The 17,332-nt window shown below is 37.2% G+C and overlaps 3 protein-coding genes across 5 annotated transcripts in view; 1 reads left to right on the top strand and 2 right to left on the bottom strand.

Moving 5' to 3' along the window:
* The first annotated feature begins 3,671 nt into the window (after window positions 1–3,671).
* LOC145997010 (meiotic nuclear division protein 1 homolog) overlaps window positions 3,672–17,332 on the top strand; it is a 23,443-nt gene continuing 9,782 nt past the window's right edge. The window contains exon 1 of one of the 3 annotated variants that reach the window (XM_083133627.1): window positions 3,672–3,717. The gene's annotated coding sequence lies outside the window, so the exon portion shown is untranslated. Of the gene's footprint in view, window positions 3,718–3,959; window positions 4,100–17,332 lie in introns of those variants that run through there. The other 2 variants (XM_083133624.1, XM_083133626.1) reach the window with 2 other exon arrangements.
* Window positions 8,691–16,926, bottom strand: LOC145997011 (zinc finger HIT domain-containing protein 1). The gene is made up of 3 exons (XM_083133628.1): window positions 16,782–16,926; window positions 14,442–14,535; window positions 8,691–9,297 (listed from the first exon to the last, which is right to left on the bottom strand). Exons 1-3 carry the CDS (start codon window positions 16,924–16,926, stop codon window positions 9,069–9,071), a joined length of 468 nt encoding a protein of 155 aa, XP_082989754.1. The 3' UTR covers window positions 8,691–9,068.
* Window positions 16,866–17,332, bottom strand: part of Tfb5 (transcription factor B5) — a 27,560-nt gene continuing 27,093 nt past the window's right edge. Inside the window, exon 2 of the mRNA XM_083133629.1 lies at window positions 16,866–17,170. Within this exon, the coding sequence (XP_082989755.1) occupies window positions 16,984–17,170 (187 nt within the window). The 3' untranslated portion in view covers window positions 16,866–16,983. The remainder of the gene's footprint in view (window positions 17,171–17,332) is intronic.

Raw genomic sequence — 17,332 nt, 5'->3', positions numbered from 1 at the left:
CAGGTGGACTAAATCTAATGAATATTGAAATACAAGCACAGGCTCTCTTCAATCATAGAAATATTCAACCAGTGCTAAAAGATACGCCGAACTTGACCGGATATATACTCCATGCCTACTTAAGAGACATCGAACTTATAGCACCTGTATTACTGCCAAAATTTGACAGTGATACAAGTTACTTCCGATCAACGGCATTAGAATTTGTGCATATTTTGATAACTAGTCCACAAATACAGACTGAAGCAATTACAGTGCAATTATTGTATCGTCAACAGTGCGACAGGCTCAAGGTCAAACCCAGAATAGTGAACCAGCAACCTAATAGCCTATTAACTGGTCGAATGTATGGCGCAACTTAACAGCAAAACATATTCCAGCCTCCGTGCGCTCGATATGGTACTTGGTGATACATGATACAATATTAACTAAAGAAAGAGCATATCAGATTAATCTAGAGGCAGAACCTAATTGCATAAGTTGTGATCAAGAAGATACCCTCAGACATAGATTAACAACTTGTACTAAAATGACAGACAATTCGAAATTCCTCTGCCGCTGTCTCGGCAGTATATGTAGGAAACCTCCTGCATATTTTACAGTGGAACATCTCCTCTTCCCAGATTTTATGCTTTTCCCGTTAAGAAAATTGCAAGCAACACAGTGGCTATTAGCACACTACATCTATTATGCCTGTACACCAAAAGGCATCATGTGTAAACAAACATTGTGCGAATACTTCCGATCAGTTTACTTACAAATTGAGGCTGATGCCCGTACATATTTATATGCAAACTATTTAAGGAATGTATTATTTATAGGAATGTAAAACATGGAAAGTTAGGTAAAGATGTAAGAAAATAGAGGTATTTATGCAAGATTGTGGATTGTAAACAACAAATAGATGTAACACTGTAATTGTTTTTGAAAAAGAAAAGTCGGTAACGCGTCTGACTACCATGCTAAAGGTCCCGGGTTCGATCCCCGGCCGGTTCAAATCCGGGAACTTTTCTAACGATGGAAGCGGCCCCGGCGCCCACCCAGCGTCGAATAACATGGGTACCTGGGAGAAACCCTGGGGGGTAAAGGCGGTCAGGGGCGTGATGCTGATCACATCACCCCCACTCACGACCGGATCAAGAAAGTGTGGGGCGTTAAACCCCACACCCCCTATACGCCTTCATGGCGTACTTTTATGCACAGGGGAGCACTTTACCTTTTATCTTATTTTTCCGACCTTACGAGATATGTCCCGAATTATTAGCAGAAAATAAAAGCAGGAATGGAAGGGTGGGGTGAGCGGATCATTGCGCTGAGGCGCATTCAACTGACACTGCCAAGAGTAAGACGTGATTGGCGGAGAGGTTGCTATGACAACGCTTTAAGTTTCGAAGGCGCTGTAGGGTGGTTCCACATGCAATTTTTGGTATACGCACAGATTACAAAGGAGAGATAGGAAGTAAGCGATCTTGTTAATCTGTTGTTTTATCAATACTGTGCATTGTGTTACCCCGGCCTGTTATTTGCATAAGCGTGGTGAATGGTTTGCTTTAGATCGAATGCTTCTGTGCGAAATCTCGATATCGCTTGTCGCTTCAGTCTGAAAACTCCCTTGTTGTTTGAAGTAAATTCGTGCAAGTGAAAGTGGCATGCCATATCATAGGTTCTCCCTAAATCCCTCAGGCGGAAAGGCGAAGTAGAAAGTACACATATTTACTAGCATTTGAATGTGTCATTACTTCTGCAGATTTGTTGGCAAAGATTCACTTAAGCATACTTTATAATATAATAATATCACTAGTTTTATAGAATTCTCTTTTCTTCACTTTTCCATTTACAAAATAATTGAATATATCTAAACTTTCGTACGTTTTGAGTTCGTCGTGCGTGTACATGAGATACGTAGTGGTAGTCTATTTCTAATCTGTGATGGTAGTATGCTATACAACTGGCGGCCACAAAGACACGTCATGTTTTAATAATCTGCTCTGCAGTTGATCATCCGACGGATGCTTGACGTCCACTCCTTCATAGTAAAACTTTAACAAATACCTTTCTTGACTATCGTCGCACAATTGATGAAAACAAGCGCTCATTTCTTACTTCGTATGCTGGTGAATCTGTACTGGAAAGAACGGGAACTGGCCTAAACCGGAAGTTCCGGGGGGACCGGGCAAGACCTCACCTATATTTATGTTTACATTTTTAACACGGTCGCAGACAAACAGACAGATAGGCCGCGTCCGAATCGGCAGCAGATGTCACCTAGAGCACCGTTCCATCCGGGAAACTCGGCCAACCTCCGTTGTCCGAATTCGCGGCAGACGTGGAGTCGGAGGGGAGAGCTGAGAGATGCGTGGGTAAAATTTGGGCTGACACCCGGCGGGAAAGTGACAACCGTACTACAAGGAGACATGTAGATTCGGACGACTTGGACGTGACTTCGACGGCACGCGAGAACAACGGGAGAGAACGGGACGGAGCGCTTGCCAATCCGGACGCGGCCACAGAAAAGTGTACTAAGGTCTAAATCACCATCCCTGAGACCTTCTGTAAACAAACGGTCTCACCGATTCGATGTATCACTCCGCGTCAGCTGATCCATGACCGCAATCATCTGCTGTTACACTCATAGTTCGCCGTACCTATTCATTTCATATAAGAGCCTCTGAATGTGAGAACCCGTTCTCAAAACATGAGACGAATATGCAGCCGCATGCATTGTTACTCTCCCGGTCATTCTCTCTTTCATAACCCTTAAAACTGCAGACACTGACACACCACTGCACTGGGATACCAACTTAACCACTTCATTTACTGGTTTCTCAGGATACTACTGACAGAACGTTACATAAATATTGAGTAGAATCTGTTTCTCACCCCTTTTCAAAGGCTGTCCTTGCTGGTGTTTTGAAAACAAGCTCGGAGTAAACGGAGACTTTCCCTCAAGCATAGAACTCGGCATGTTATTTTTCTAAGGCTAAGTCAGGCAATATTACTAAGTTGCACTACTTCCTTGCTGTTCACATGATTATTTTTAGAAAATAACCAATGTTATAAAATATCATTATGTACACAAATCTCTAAGCTCATTGAAAGTTATATTACTACAAAATGTTCACACTTATCTTGCAATGCCATGTCACCAAGTTATTTTACGAAGTGCACTATATTTGGCGGAACAAAAATCGTTATTAGGATGCTTGTCAAAGTTTCCAACCGCAATAAATTTACGAACTTTTTGTCTTGTTTTGATCATCATCAATATATTTATTGGACTTACAGCATTGCATATGGCTGTTTATGCCCATTATATATTTTATTTACATAAGATACAATTTACATAAAATGTACAAACAAATTTCAAATACACTCCTATCTATATCAAACCTTAGAAATATACATTACCATGTTATATCATTTTGTCTAAAAAATGCAAGTAAAATATATTCAAAGAAAGAAGCCAAATTTATGGGAAATGATTACTGGTGCAAAGAGTTAACCATAAAGGTGAAGCAATAAGTAAAAAAAGAAAGAGCATTGGGTTTACAGTGAGACGTCATTTGCGGCAGCGTATCCCATACTACAAATTTGCCATTGTTTTACCTTACGTAATGAATCCTGTAACAACGCTGGATTTTCGTGTGGATTATTTTACTTCTATGAGTTTGCAATGCTTTCTGTATGCAGGTGGTTTTGTTTACAGAAGGTGTCAGGGTTTGTGATTTGAACTATAGTCATTTACACAATTTCTTATTTATACAGCGTATATAAGAAAAAGTATCGTTCTAATCTTACGAAATTTCACTGTTAGTGTTAAGCAAATAAATAAATAAAGAACAATTAGACTTAACGAAGGATGTGGTTATCTTTCTAGTACCCTCGTGAGCATTAAATTTTAGTTTTCATTCTTTCGTCCAGAAGCTTTGTGCTTAAACATAGTAACATTAGATCTCACCTGCCAAATGTCTGCGGCTGCGCGCAAAGCAGAACAAAAATTGTGGGAAACTTCAAAATACTGACAAGTAAGTCTTGTGTACTTACATTTAAGCCACATTTATGACAGTGTGCTTATACAAAAGCTTGTGTAAAACGCCAAGTAAGTATTTAATTCGTGCATAAAAACTGGACAATGTACGACAAGAAAACAACAAAGAATATAGACACTCTGGAAAAAAAAATCATTGATGGACTATTTTGGGTTTCGAACTCGCAATAAATTGACAATTTTTGTGTTTGGAAACTCACACGCTTTGTAAGTTTTTAGGTAACACTTATTTAGCATATAAATGGAAGACTTCGTCATTATTGCAGATAATAAGATTGTTTCATGATACATCTCATGGTTGGGGAGGGATTTTCAATCTTTTGTAGAAGTTATTTTTCAAAAATATTACGAGAGCCACATTTCCTGGCAGATTTTTTGTGTTATGATTATTAATCAACGCTACAGAAAATGATTTCCATAAGTACTTTCTCCTGTAAATTTGAAGAAATCAGTTTCCCTTATACTATAATGTTACCCAAAATAGTACGTTAGCAATGTAAACAAGTGCGAAATATGTGATTTATAGGTGTAACCCCCATACTATAATAGTACCATAAATATTTTGGAACCTGGCTCTTAATATGAACACCATCATAAGTAATGTATCACATGTATTCTTACATTGATTGGTGGTTTTCCCCCATTACTCCAAGCGAACGTTGACGTCAGACTATGGTCATACCTTCAGCAAAGGCCACAATTACTTCCTCTTGCTTCTCAATTTCCTTCCATCATCCTTTCACCTTGCTGCAATTAACTAAAAAGTACAAATAACCTTGTGAGCATTGCGATAGCCTTATAATTTTTATTGCTACGTAAATTACTAATGTGATAGAGAGGATGGGATCTCATACTTTTCAACCAACCATGTTTCTTAATGTGAAGAGTATGTTTGCAGGGAGAAGTTGACTGTGTGTTATTTCTTTCAAATCTAGTTGGCTACAGTGGTAGTTCACACAAATGTTCATGTCTAATGACTCCCATGATGGGTTAGTGCTAACCAAGTGAATATCTAGGGACAGGACAGATTAATCGGTACATTTCGGCACCCCATTTTACATTAAAGAAAAAAGGGACTGTCCCTACTAATACGGGATGTTAACTTTTGAAACTTTTTTTTTTAAAAACATTGTAATGTTGCCGGCAAAACATGTTAAGAAATGTAAGGTAAGAATTTACAATATAGAGAAAGTCTCCAATTTCGTTAATTTTCGGTATACTAACTAATTTTGGCCTCCTAATCACGAATCTGTTGTAAAAAACCGGGGGTCACGTCTGGAAATTGTACATTTTGATGAAAAATTGTTCGTTAGTGCCAAAAACCATCCACGGGTAGCCCCACGAACTATCCACGAGTAGTCCCACAAACCATTCATGTTAGCCCCAAAAACCATCCACGGGTAGCCCCACAAACCATTCACACGAGGTTAGGTTAGGTTCCATTAGCACTCATTTCACCCCTAAATTCATCGAAAAAATAGGGATCGTACTAGAATTGAACATCATAAATCATTTTCTTGTAAAATAATGGCGTGGTTGGACACAATGACAGGAGATTACATTTTTGTTCGTAAAACTACGCATATACACCTATATATAAAAAAAAATTCAATCGGCTTTTCTTCAAATTTTCAGACGTGACCCCCGGTTTTTTTTCAACAGATTCGTGATTAGGAGGTCAAAATTAGTTATTATACCGAAAATTAACAAAATTGGAGACTTTCTCTATATTGTAAATTCGCTCCAAATGTAAAAGCAATTTCCATTCTGTACTTTTTTAAAACAATAGGTAAAAAGATTTTATCCTCAGAAACAGTATAGTTTTAGTTCTTAAGTAACAAGTGAATGAATTAGTTGAGTGAGGTAGTTTTCATAAGACATCTTTTATTTCCTTGTTAGGAGCCTGAATATAAATGAAATACCGATCTGAAACCTAGTGTGTTGTGTCCTGAATGCTTCTTCATACTTTTTTTTTTCTTTTTACCTTTCGACACTTTACCATGGAGTGTAAGGGGTAACCTTCTGGTAAGGCACCCAAAAGTCAACCTCACCTTTCCCATGGTACACCCCAGTAACTGCTTCTTCCAGGCCAACGGGAGACTGGCACCTGGTTCCACAGCCAGGATAATCCTTTGTGAGGTCATGTTGTCCTGAGTTTGTCCTTGTGTGTGCCGAGTGACCCTTTACAGCCTCAGTTTTAATATACTTCTGACGAAAGCTATGTTGGTAAACTTTCCGTATCCGGAAAACTGATTTCTTAAAATTTACAGGAGAAATTACTTACCGAATGCAGTTTCTTTAGACTTGTGGAAGTTCGGGGAAGTGTTTTCTCCCATCGTTCATTGAATTTTGCCGGTAAATCATGTATTTTTCGATATAAATGTGTGACCGATGCATGAAAGCTGTTGCATCCATTTCCTTCCAGCCGGATGTTGCCTGTGTGTGATGACGTAATCCCGGTCATTGTTTCCAAACACGTGTTTTTGTAACTGAAGAAGGTACATTTCTGCAAATGGTTTGTGAGATTATGCAAGAATGATGTGTGGGGCTACGCATTTTTTTCTAAACCAATTTTTGACTATTGTAACCTAAACGTGACCCAACCTAACCGGAAATGGTTCATGGGGCTATGTATGAATGGTTCGTGGGGCTACGTAGGTATTTTTGGGTGGAGTGGGGTGGAAACACTGCATGCCGACTACGGTAGTGAAACCGTAGTAGACCGCGTGCTACCAAAGGGAAAAAGAAACTAACAAAACTTACTTCATACGTCGAAAATATAGATTATTTCCATGAAAAAAGCAAAATGCCACCTTCAGCAATGTTTCTCAATGCAGAATACGTAAGTAGGAATATGGAAAGTGACATAAATAGCAAGTTTCAGGCATTTTCCGGATACAGAAAGTTTACCGCTATGTTTATTGCCCACAACTTTGATATCCTACAAAAACAACCCAACAATAAAAAACAGTAATTTTATTATAACCTTGACGTTAGTATTTCTCACTTGCATCATTAGGTTAACTAAACCATCCAATAATTTGACTACATATATCAACAGTGGCAGCGCCAGCCTTTCTTGTGTATGTGGGTCATTAGATGCTGTCAAAACTTTTGGGTGGGCCACATTCTCAGAAATGTATCCTGCTGCAGTGAAACCCTGATTTTACGTACCTAAATTTTACCATTTTCTACATTTTACAATATCTGTGGTCCAAATAAAAACATATGTCATTAAATTTTCCGACATTTTAAGTTCGTTCTTCTTGGTCCACTGAAAGAAGCATAATCTAGGTTCCACTACAGTGATTTGTCCCCCATCTAAATTTCAACACAAAATTTTTCACAAAGGTCCAAATTATGGTCATTTAGGCTGAAAATTCACACTTTGATTTGATTTGAGTTGGTGTTTTAAGTTCACTTTATGCACAGTAAGGCTCATCGGGACTGGACCTACGGTTTAAAGTGGGATCCGAACCACTGTGCCATGTGCCTCCAACGGGTATTGAACCCGGGACCCCTTGATTACAAGGCAACGACGCTACCACTGCGCCATTGGGGAGGCCCCAAAATTCACACTTATAGGCTGGCTTGGTGTCCAAGCATATAAACTGGTCAACTTTCAATCTTGTCACTGAAGATCCCGGATTTGAGTCCTGCCCTGGTCATCAGTGTGTTCTTTGAATTTTGAGAATCTTCCTTCATCAATTTAATTTAATCATCACTCATCCTCATCAGCGCTGTTAGCCAAAAGTGGCCGAAATCCATGTGACATAATTATAATAATAACTTGAACACAAATCAATAAAAAAAAAAGAAACATGCACAATATTGCTGCATTTGTGGCCACTCGTAAAATCTTGCTAAACGAACAGTGTGAAAGAGTTTCAGCCACATGAAACGATACTGCAAGTCTTATTTTCTGCGATGAAAATGTAAACAAACCTTACCTTCAACATTTAGTGTTGAGGAGAGATAGCTAAGGTTCTTAAGAGACAAACATGCATTTATGGAGCTGTGGGTTTTGGAATATATTCTACAATGTTACATTTTACTCACTATGGTAAATTTAATGTCGGTTCTTTTACTAGATTTTCATGTCCTTCCCTTTGTTGTTATAGATTTACAATTCACACGGAAACGTAACATTGAAAATAGCCAATGAACCTAATGTGTAACATATCAACCAAAACAAACAAACAAAAAAAAAAACATTTTATGAAGTAATGTTTACTTCCAAAACAAACAAACAAAAAATGAAACACCTTGACAAATCATTGCTAACTTCTTTTATGCCAAAATATAACAAAATGCAAGCAGGACTGGTAAAACACACCTCTAATTTGTAATAATTTACAATGATAACACCATTAAGCCTTGTTTCCATGGTAACCAAAAATCCAATATGCTGACCAAGGCAGAATTTATTTTATTTTAAAACATAAACTAAACATTACGTTTCAACATTCCAGTAAGGTCTTCTTCAGACTCTGTACCAAATACAAATTAAATAAGGTACAAGACAGGAAGATATATATATACACAAAAATCACTACCCTCTAGACACAAGAATATTATAATTAAATAATATATTATATAATAAATAATATAATAATATTCTTGTGTCTAGACGGAAGTGATTTTTGTGTGTGTGTGTGTGTATATATCTTCCTGTTTTGTACCTTATTTCATTTTTATTTGGTACAGCGTCTGAAGAAGACCTTACTAGAAGGTTGAAACGTAACGTTTAGTTTGTTTTAAAATAAAATAAATTCTGCCTTGGTCAGCATATTGGATTTTTGATAATTTACAAGTTTATTTGTAAGTAACTTTACTGGTAAGTTAACATAGAAAAGTCATTATTCTGGCACAGCACCAAGGTATATCAGAACCATGAGAATGCATATTTAACTTAATTTATTCAAAAGTTTTTATTGCATACATGCACAAACATTACCACAAATATCATTTATTCACTGAAGCACAAACACAAATGCAGCGGCTTGCTGTTGTTGTTTTTTTATGCTGTCCACTTCAAGCATCTTGTATCCAAATGTGTGCCAAGACAGCGTACACTACAGTAACGGGCACCACACGGAATGCAAGTGTAGTTGCTCGGAAAGCCACAAACGGCACAAAAGTGTCTCTCAGGGAACTTGGAAGGCGGGGCCTGGGCCGACATGTAGTTCGGTGAGTTTGGTGTCGTATTTCGTTCCTCTTCCACCAACTGACTGAAGTTCTTTCTGTATCTGTGAAACAAATCAAGTAAAAAGTTGCATATTATGATTATTAATTTTATCAGCCACTTGGAATACAATCTTTAAATTATTTGTGTGTGTTCCATACAGGATGTCAAAATAGTGTTCCCAATTTTAGAATTTTGTTTGTTCACATTTTATGCCACACAAGTACACACAATTCAAGTTCGTCTCAAGCTAAGAGTACACCATGAGGTTTATGGTAACAGTTTTTGCAGATGGACAGTCTCTCAGGATTGGTGGGTTTTCAAGGACTATCCTTTTCAAATATGCAGTGATGTACAAAAGAAAAACATAGAATGAAAACTGTTTAGAGTAGACAGTTGGGGTAGGCTTACCATACGTCCGGGATTAGCCTGGACAGTCCTGGTTGTTTATTGCTGTCCGGGGTTTTGAGAATCTGAACGTGAAAGTAGCTACTGGTATTGAATATTCACGACCAGAATTTATGACCGGCAAGGATCGATGGATTATACCTTTTCTTTTTCGAGATATCGACTTCCGAGCGGTTCCGTTTCCGTACTTCCGTGAGCGTTTTGCAAGTGTATGAAGTAACTCGTCTACACGTTTTTCATACAAGGAACATCTGCTCCAGTTGAGAGAGTATTTTCAATTATGGGGAATATTTGGTCTGCAGAAAGAGGTAGACTTCTAGTATCCACTGTTAAAGATCTGCTGAATGTCAAAATTAATTCAGAACTTTCATGTTGTGAATTTTATGATGTTATTAAAACAAACAAGCCATTTCTGAAAAAAGTCATGTCTAGTGAAAAGTGCAACTGAGTCAACTAAGAAATAATGCTACTTAGAACAGAGAGGTTTCCTAAACATCAGAAAATGTATTATTCAATTAAAGATTTGAAAATTAATTCATTGATTTTAGAAAATAATTTTAATATTTTTTCTTGTACAATTTATAGTTTAATATTCCAGTAAAATGTTAAGGCTTTTAAGTAATTTCAATTTATTTTTGTAAAAATACAATAAAACAAATTCAGCAGTAACGAGTTGATCACGAATATGTCCTGGGTTGGACCCAAAAAAATATGGTAAGCCTACAGTTGGAGTAGGTTTTGTTTCCTTTCCCCTCCTCAAAAAAAACAGTGCTCTTGTGGGAAAGGAAATTTTGGCATCCCTTCTCAAAAAAAACAACCTAATTTTCACAAAAATCCTATTTGGAGAACCCCTATGGATGGCTCTCACAATAAACCAAAATAAAATCTTAAAAAATGTAAAATGTAGTAAATTTTTTAATTGTATTACTCAATACTAAAACAAAGAAAATCATCGGTGCTGATAATTAATGTTGTCTAGCAGTTTGCTAGGTAATATTTTTATTGTAGGCACTGTCACATAAAGATCTTTTCACCATGTGCTATATTGGGGTTAAACTGGGCAAAAACAAAATCCAAAAATGGTCATATATTTTTGAAGTGTGTTTTTTTTATGGTACGTAACTAGGTTACATAGACCATTGGTAGACCAATACTTTATTTATAAATAGTTGGCAACACAACATTTTTGTAGAAATTGAAGTGAAAAATGCAGGCTCGACCAGCACTCGGTTCATATGCCATTGCTCTACCAGTTGAGCTACCAGACCAGACCTGGCTTTGCCTGATTCTTTGCTTATGCTGTTTTATCAGTGTGGAGTTGTCTCCGTCACTTCCATTGCAACAGGATCCGTTGCTTTCCTTGATTCATTTTAGTTTATTTTATTTTGCTTTTCTGCCACTTTTGGCTAATCGCAAAGATAAGGATGAGTATGTATGATGAAATTGATGCATTCACAAAGGCTGGGATTCAAACCCAGGACCACTGGCATCAAAAGATGCTAATATGTGCTAACCACTCTGTCATGGAGGTCTGCAACCGGTTCTGTTGTCGTTGAAACACTGATGACTAGGGCCCAGGACTTTATGTTATAACCTATTTTTTTATTTGGCATCAGATGGAATACTGGGGTAAGATCTTTACATATCTGATGAAAATCAGCTGAAGCAGAAGAACTTGATATGGCATATTTTAACATATTTTACCAATTTTGCATTTTTACAACATATTTCTTCAATTTTCTTGTAATAAGACATATTTCTGCTTAATTTCGTAATTATCTTGCATAGAATCGGTTATTTTATAATTTTTTCCTCGTACCTTTAGCGCAAAGGATAGTTCATATTATCGATGCCAGGATAAGCAAATTAAGAACAAATTAAAAGCAGATGCAGTCTTTTCTTACCAACTAGTACAGAACAATAATACCCCCCTTTTTTGTGGCAAGCTGTCAATTATGCTTTAGTTTCCACAAAGGTGTAAATCTGATGTAGTAATAAATGAAACCTAGGATAATTGCAGTGAACCTCACGATATTTTTAGTATTTTCCCACTGCATTCTTCAGTTAAAGGGATTCTGACTTCATTTAATACCCCCCACCCTAGTCGATCTTTCCTGGAAGACACTGTATAATGAGAAATTCGAAAGTATTCTTGTGCATATTATTGGCTTTACTGGGAATATTTCTGATTTTTTCATCACATATTTTCCCATTTTTATGACATAATTACAAACATACAGCGTGCTTCAAAATGGTTTGAACGATAAGAAACCGTTCCAGGAACAATAAAACTTTATCAACAATTAAAGTTCTATGAAAATACTTTCAACTATATCCTCGAGTTTTGTTTGCAACGGTCGTAGTAGTTCCAAATTTCTCCACTAGGTGGCAGGGTGATAAGTTCCAAAATGGCTGCCTGTGGTGCAGAGAAAGCTTTTTGCGTCCTACAGTTTTATGTTTGTCGGTCTGTTGTTAGTGTTCAGCGTGAGTTTCATACAAAATTTCGTAAAGAACCACCATCCAAGAACTCCATATGTAAGTGGTATGATAAATTCAAGACAACGGGATGCATTTGCAAAGGAAAATCGTCCGGTGGACCGTCCACGTCTGAGGCAGTTGTCGAGAGAGTTCGAGCTAGTTTTCAACGTAGCCCCCAAAAGTCTACAAGGAAAGTGAGTCAAGAGCTAGCAATGCCTCGAGCAACTGTTTGGCGCGTAGTGCGTAGGCGTTTAAAGATGTATCCCTATCGAGTGCAGTTGTTACAACATTTAACACCTAATGATCACACGTCCCGCAAAAATTTTTGTGAGTCATTTCTAGTTATGCAGTGGTGATGATGATTTTATTGACAAACTTTGTTTCAGTGATGAGGCTACGTTCCATGTGACAGGAAGAGTGAACAAGAAAAATGTTCGCATATGGGGAGAATCAGCATCAAATCGTTGAAGTTGTGCGTGATTCACCAAAGACTAATGTGTTTTGTGCCATTTCACCAACCAAAGTGTACGGTCCGTACTTCTTTCACGAAGAAACTGTGACTGGACAAACATTCCTACACATGCTTACTACATGGCTTATGCTGCAGCTTGAACGTGACAGTGCAAACTTCATCTATCAACTGGATGGAGCCTAATGCCACTTTCATTGCCATGTTTGAAATTACCTTAATAACAGACTGCCAGACCGCTGGATTGGGCGATCTACTCAAAATGATCAACAGTTACTACATTGGCCACCAAGATCCCCGGATTTAACCCCCTGTGATTTTTTTTTCTGTGGGGACATCTAAAAGACATTGTGTACAAACCTCCTCTACCCGCAGATGTCAATGAACTGAAAGAGCACATTACTGCTGCAGTGCAAACTGTTGATGCAAACATGTTGAAACAGGTCTGGGCGGAATTGGATTACTGAATTGATGTATGTAGGGTAACAAAGGAGGCTCACATAGAACATTTGTGAGATACTGTGTTCAAAATTTTATCAAAAAAACTTGGACAGTTTTAGGAATTACATGTAAAATTTAAAGCAATTTGGACGGAAAAAAAATATATAAGAAGTTGAAATCGTTCACATCATTTTGAAGCAGCCTGTATTTTACAGTTTTATAGGACATAAAGTCCCGGGCCCTACTGATGACACTGACAATGCCTAGTAGCCGTAGCCCACATGTTGCTGTCCCATGGCAGTGATGCTAATTTTGTTAGCTTTCTTAATTAGTATGTATAGATATAAATTACCAGAATACTTACTAATTTTTACAAAAATAGCTGTGTAGAAAGTTTAATATTCCTGAAAGTGATTTTTTACAAGTATATATGTGCACATAAATTGTATGTTAGTCATCTGCATGTGTTTTTCCCATCATTCCCTCAATCCATTCAGCACCTGAAGTGGAAAATGTTAGCTAAGTTGTGGTGGTGGGGGGGAGGGGTTTGTCGAGACTTAGGGTTAACTGAGGGATACCATACCCCTGCATCCCTCCTCACTTTGAGCACTGAATCCCTCATGTTTATCAGCATCTGTGTGTGGTTCAAGTGGCAGACTGTGTTGGATTATTTATTATGACTGAAGTTATTATGAGAGTGATAACATCAGTGCTACTGTGAATGTACAGCCTGGGGTAGGATCTATTGAACAATCGCAGCAACTGAATTAACCACTGGTTTCAGACAAAACATGGTCACACACAATGGCTGTACTGGAACAGTCATTTGAAGATCTCAGTAGAATTCAGGATTTACATGTTAACCTATGGTATGGAGTATAATCATGCAACTTATTGCATATTTCAGTGCTATACCTATCAACTGTACAGTAGCATTCAGGCTGAAACAACAAGTACCGACCACCTTGGCAGAGTGCTTAGCATGTGCTACAACACCATGGTTCCCGAGTTTAAATACCAACCAGGGCATGGGTGTCTGTTTGTCAATTTTATCATATCATCACTCAGCGTCATTCATCGTTATTAGCCAAAAGTGGCAGACAAGCAAAGTAAAATAATAATAAAAAGCAGCAAGTGACACATGGGTTTTCCACCAAAGTGATAGGTAAACGCATGCAGCTTGCTGTGTCACTCAAATATGAAAGGTGCATTTATTTTGTAAGAGTCATTTGCAAGTGAAATGTCTAGCTTGTCATTTCTGTTTGAAAGCTCCCATGAACTTTTCTGACACACCTTTGCATATTATTAACTATTTCATGTGAAAATTAATGAACTGTTAATCACCAATAAATCTGCACATGCCATATACACAGTATTATTAATATATCATAGAAATGGACACCAAGTTTTACCTTTGCTTGTAGTACTCCGCACTCCTCCCCTTCTTTCTTCTGCCAGTTTTTGGATCCAAAGTTTCTTGAAATTTTGGTGCCTTTTTGCTCATAACTAGAAAAAATAACGGAGTAAAAATATGAATCTTCCTGCAATAGTAAGTCCAATGATATGAAGTATGGGTCTTTTAAATCTGGTTTTCATTTTTAGTTACTGTTACTGTAACTTTAAATCAACAGTCAAGACCTTCAAAAGCATGTACCATATTCTTTGACTGCTATTATGCAAGCTAATATGTTTGGTCACCTAAGTGTTTTATATTCAAGTTCTTTGTAGCAAGCCTCCCCGATGGCGCAGTGGAAGCATCATTGCCTTGTAATCAGGGGTTCCTGGATTCGATACCAAGTGGAAGCACATACTTTAAACTGTAGGTCCAGTCCCGATTAGCTTTACTGTGCTAAAAGTGGACTTAAAACACCAACTCAATCAATCAAATTCTTTGTAGCAGATGCTACAAACGGCATATATTGTTAAAAATCAGCAATAAATAACAAATATTATTTTTAATAAATGTTCCAAATTCATATCCTAACCTACAGAAAAGTATGACTAGTACCATGCCAGGTGTCATGGACCTAATCTCTTCCTAGTACATATTCATTTGTAGCAGTCAGTGTTCTAAATTTGGTTTTTTTGTAACAAGGTAAATCGTAATAGCATGTATTATGTTAAAATTGATAATAAATAAAAAAGAAAGTGTCATTTTTAATGAGTGTCAAATTCCAATGCTAATCTCTGAGGAGAAATTCCTGACTAGTACCACATTTGGTCTGGTGGGCCCAATCTATCATTAACTTAGTCTTTGCGGCTATGATTACAGTATCAACGATCCTGTACGATTACAGTATCCTGTCTGGATTAATAAGGTTTTACTGTGCTTCATAAATTTTAATATACAAATTACACAGGCCTGCGAATAAAACTTTTGTTTTGCGGCATAAGAGTAAATAGGTGTGTTCTTACCTAATTTTGGTGCTGAATTCAAATCTGCTTACCGTTTTCCTGTATCACGTAAGGATTTTTTACAATAATGACATGAAATATTTATCGACTTACTAATTTTTCATTAACAAAATAGATTTATGGAACGCACACGCAAATTTCGGCTGTTCACAAACCAAAAAGTGATTCTGGAAGTCTTTTGAATGTTGATCACGGAAATGACATCCATTTTTCGCAATCTTGAAAGCTGATCACAGAAATGCAATCACGTCAGGATTTTTCACAATCAAAATTCTCATATTCGCCATTCGATTATGTCTATTACAGAATGCAACAAAGATAAAATTATAGAAGTGAAATTTCAGTTGTTTACAAACCAATAGGTGATTCTGGAAGTATTTTTAATGCTGATCATGGAAATGAAGTCCTTTCCCCCCATCATGTCAGGATTTTTCTCCATGTCAGTAAATTCAATCAACCCACCATATTATAACATTGAGATCTGGACATTTTGTGAAGGAAATTTTTAAGAGGGATTTCAAAAATAAAACTTAATCAAGGTCCATATAATTTTCAATCCCACGTGTCTTGTGAAGGTAGAATATAGATTAAATGCTTACTATTCTATGTGCATATATAGTTCAAAATTGGAGAATTTGTATTGTAGAAAACCAATATTTTACCATCTAAACAGAGCCATCTATTGGGGAAATGATGGAACTACACATTTTATTGTGAAATTAAGACAGTTAATATTTTGCCGTTTTCTGGAGAGAAAAAATAGACATGATGGGTAAAAATGGATTTCATTTTTGGAATTAACATGCTGAAATTATTCAGAGACAACAGTCATCTGAGAGACATCCAAACTCATGTCGACCGGTGATATCATTCTACTAATGTTACAAGCAGTGCTTCTAATACTAAGTACTACAGCTATGTCATCACAATTAATAAAATGTAGAACTGTTCGAAATCTGTACGTGATATGCCAAAACTAATACTATATCTGACATCGGAGCACTTGATTTGGCTCATATCACATAAAATATTTCGTGCCACAAAATCTTCACAGGCCTGTGTTATCCATTGGAACTTCAACACATACTTTAAAATAGTCATGATATCACGAGGTAATTATTTAATCACAAATTCCAATTTCTCCATGAATGCTGTGCAAAAAATATGAATATTATGCAATTTGCATAGTTTCCAGGATATTTAGAATCCACTGGAGACACCCAGACTCGGGGAAAAGTATCAGATAGTAACAGTACAGGCAAGTAATTACCACTCATACGTATCAGCTCAGCCCTAATACGAGACTTGCATTTTTTTTTCTACTCAAATTATCTTACCTAAATCTGCATGAGGATCATCATGGAAGTTATCCAGCTCAAGAGCTTCTAAAGCTTTCCGAGCTCGTCTTCTGCGAGCAGCCAAATCCAGGATTCTTCTTTGTCCCGCATCTTTTAGACGACCTGATTCTCGGGAAGCTGCCATTTTAAAGTGATTGAATTATCCTCCGTTCACACAAAACTACAACACTGTCAACGATGTTTACAATCCTTTGTCAGCAATGGGGAAGCTTATCTGATCCATCAGATCATCAATGCGTAACTGAAGAGTCTCTATAATGTCAGCGGAAATGAACAGATGGGTGTCGTCCAGATCTTGGATGATGAATTTCCTTCCCAAAGCAAGCGTGTCGTCCAGGTGTAGCAGGAACTGTTTCATAGCTTGGTCACTGAAAAACAAAACACATGGTTACTATTTCTAAGTAAACTCTGAGCTTTACTTAGAAGAAGTAGGTATTGCCATAAAATGAAATTAGCTCTTTTTTATCATTTTCCACTTAGTTAAATGAAACTTAGCACTCCTAGTTACAGCATGTCCCGTGATGTGTGTT

The sequence above is a fragment of the Lepisma saccharinum genome, chromosome 13 (assembly GCF_977018435.1).
Source record: "Lepisma saccharinum chromosome 13, izLepSacc3.1, whole genome shotgun sequence".
Lineage (NCBI taxonomy): Eukaryota > Metazoa > Arthropoda > Insecta > Zygentoma > Lepismatidae > Lepisma > Lepisma saccharinum.
Note: the sequence above shows the minus strand (reverse complement) of the source record. Positions and strands in the feature narration are given on the sequence as shown.

Excerpts from the sequence above, each read along its gene's own strand:
- LOC145997011 (XM_083133628.1), bottom strand. The coding sequence starts at position 16,926 with ATGGCAGCTTCCCGAGAATCAGGTCGTCTAAAAGATGCGGGACAAAGA. Across the intron at positions 14,536-16,781 it reads TGATCCTCATGCAGATTTAG|TTATGAGCAAAAAGGCACCA; the intron begins GTAAGATAATTT and ends TATTTTTTCTAG. Across the intron at positions 9,298-14,441 it reads GCGGAGTACTACAAGCAAAG|ATACAGAAAGAACTTCAGTC; the intron begins GTAAAACTTGGT and ends TTTGTTTCACAG.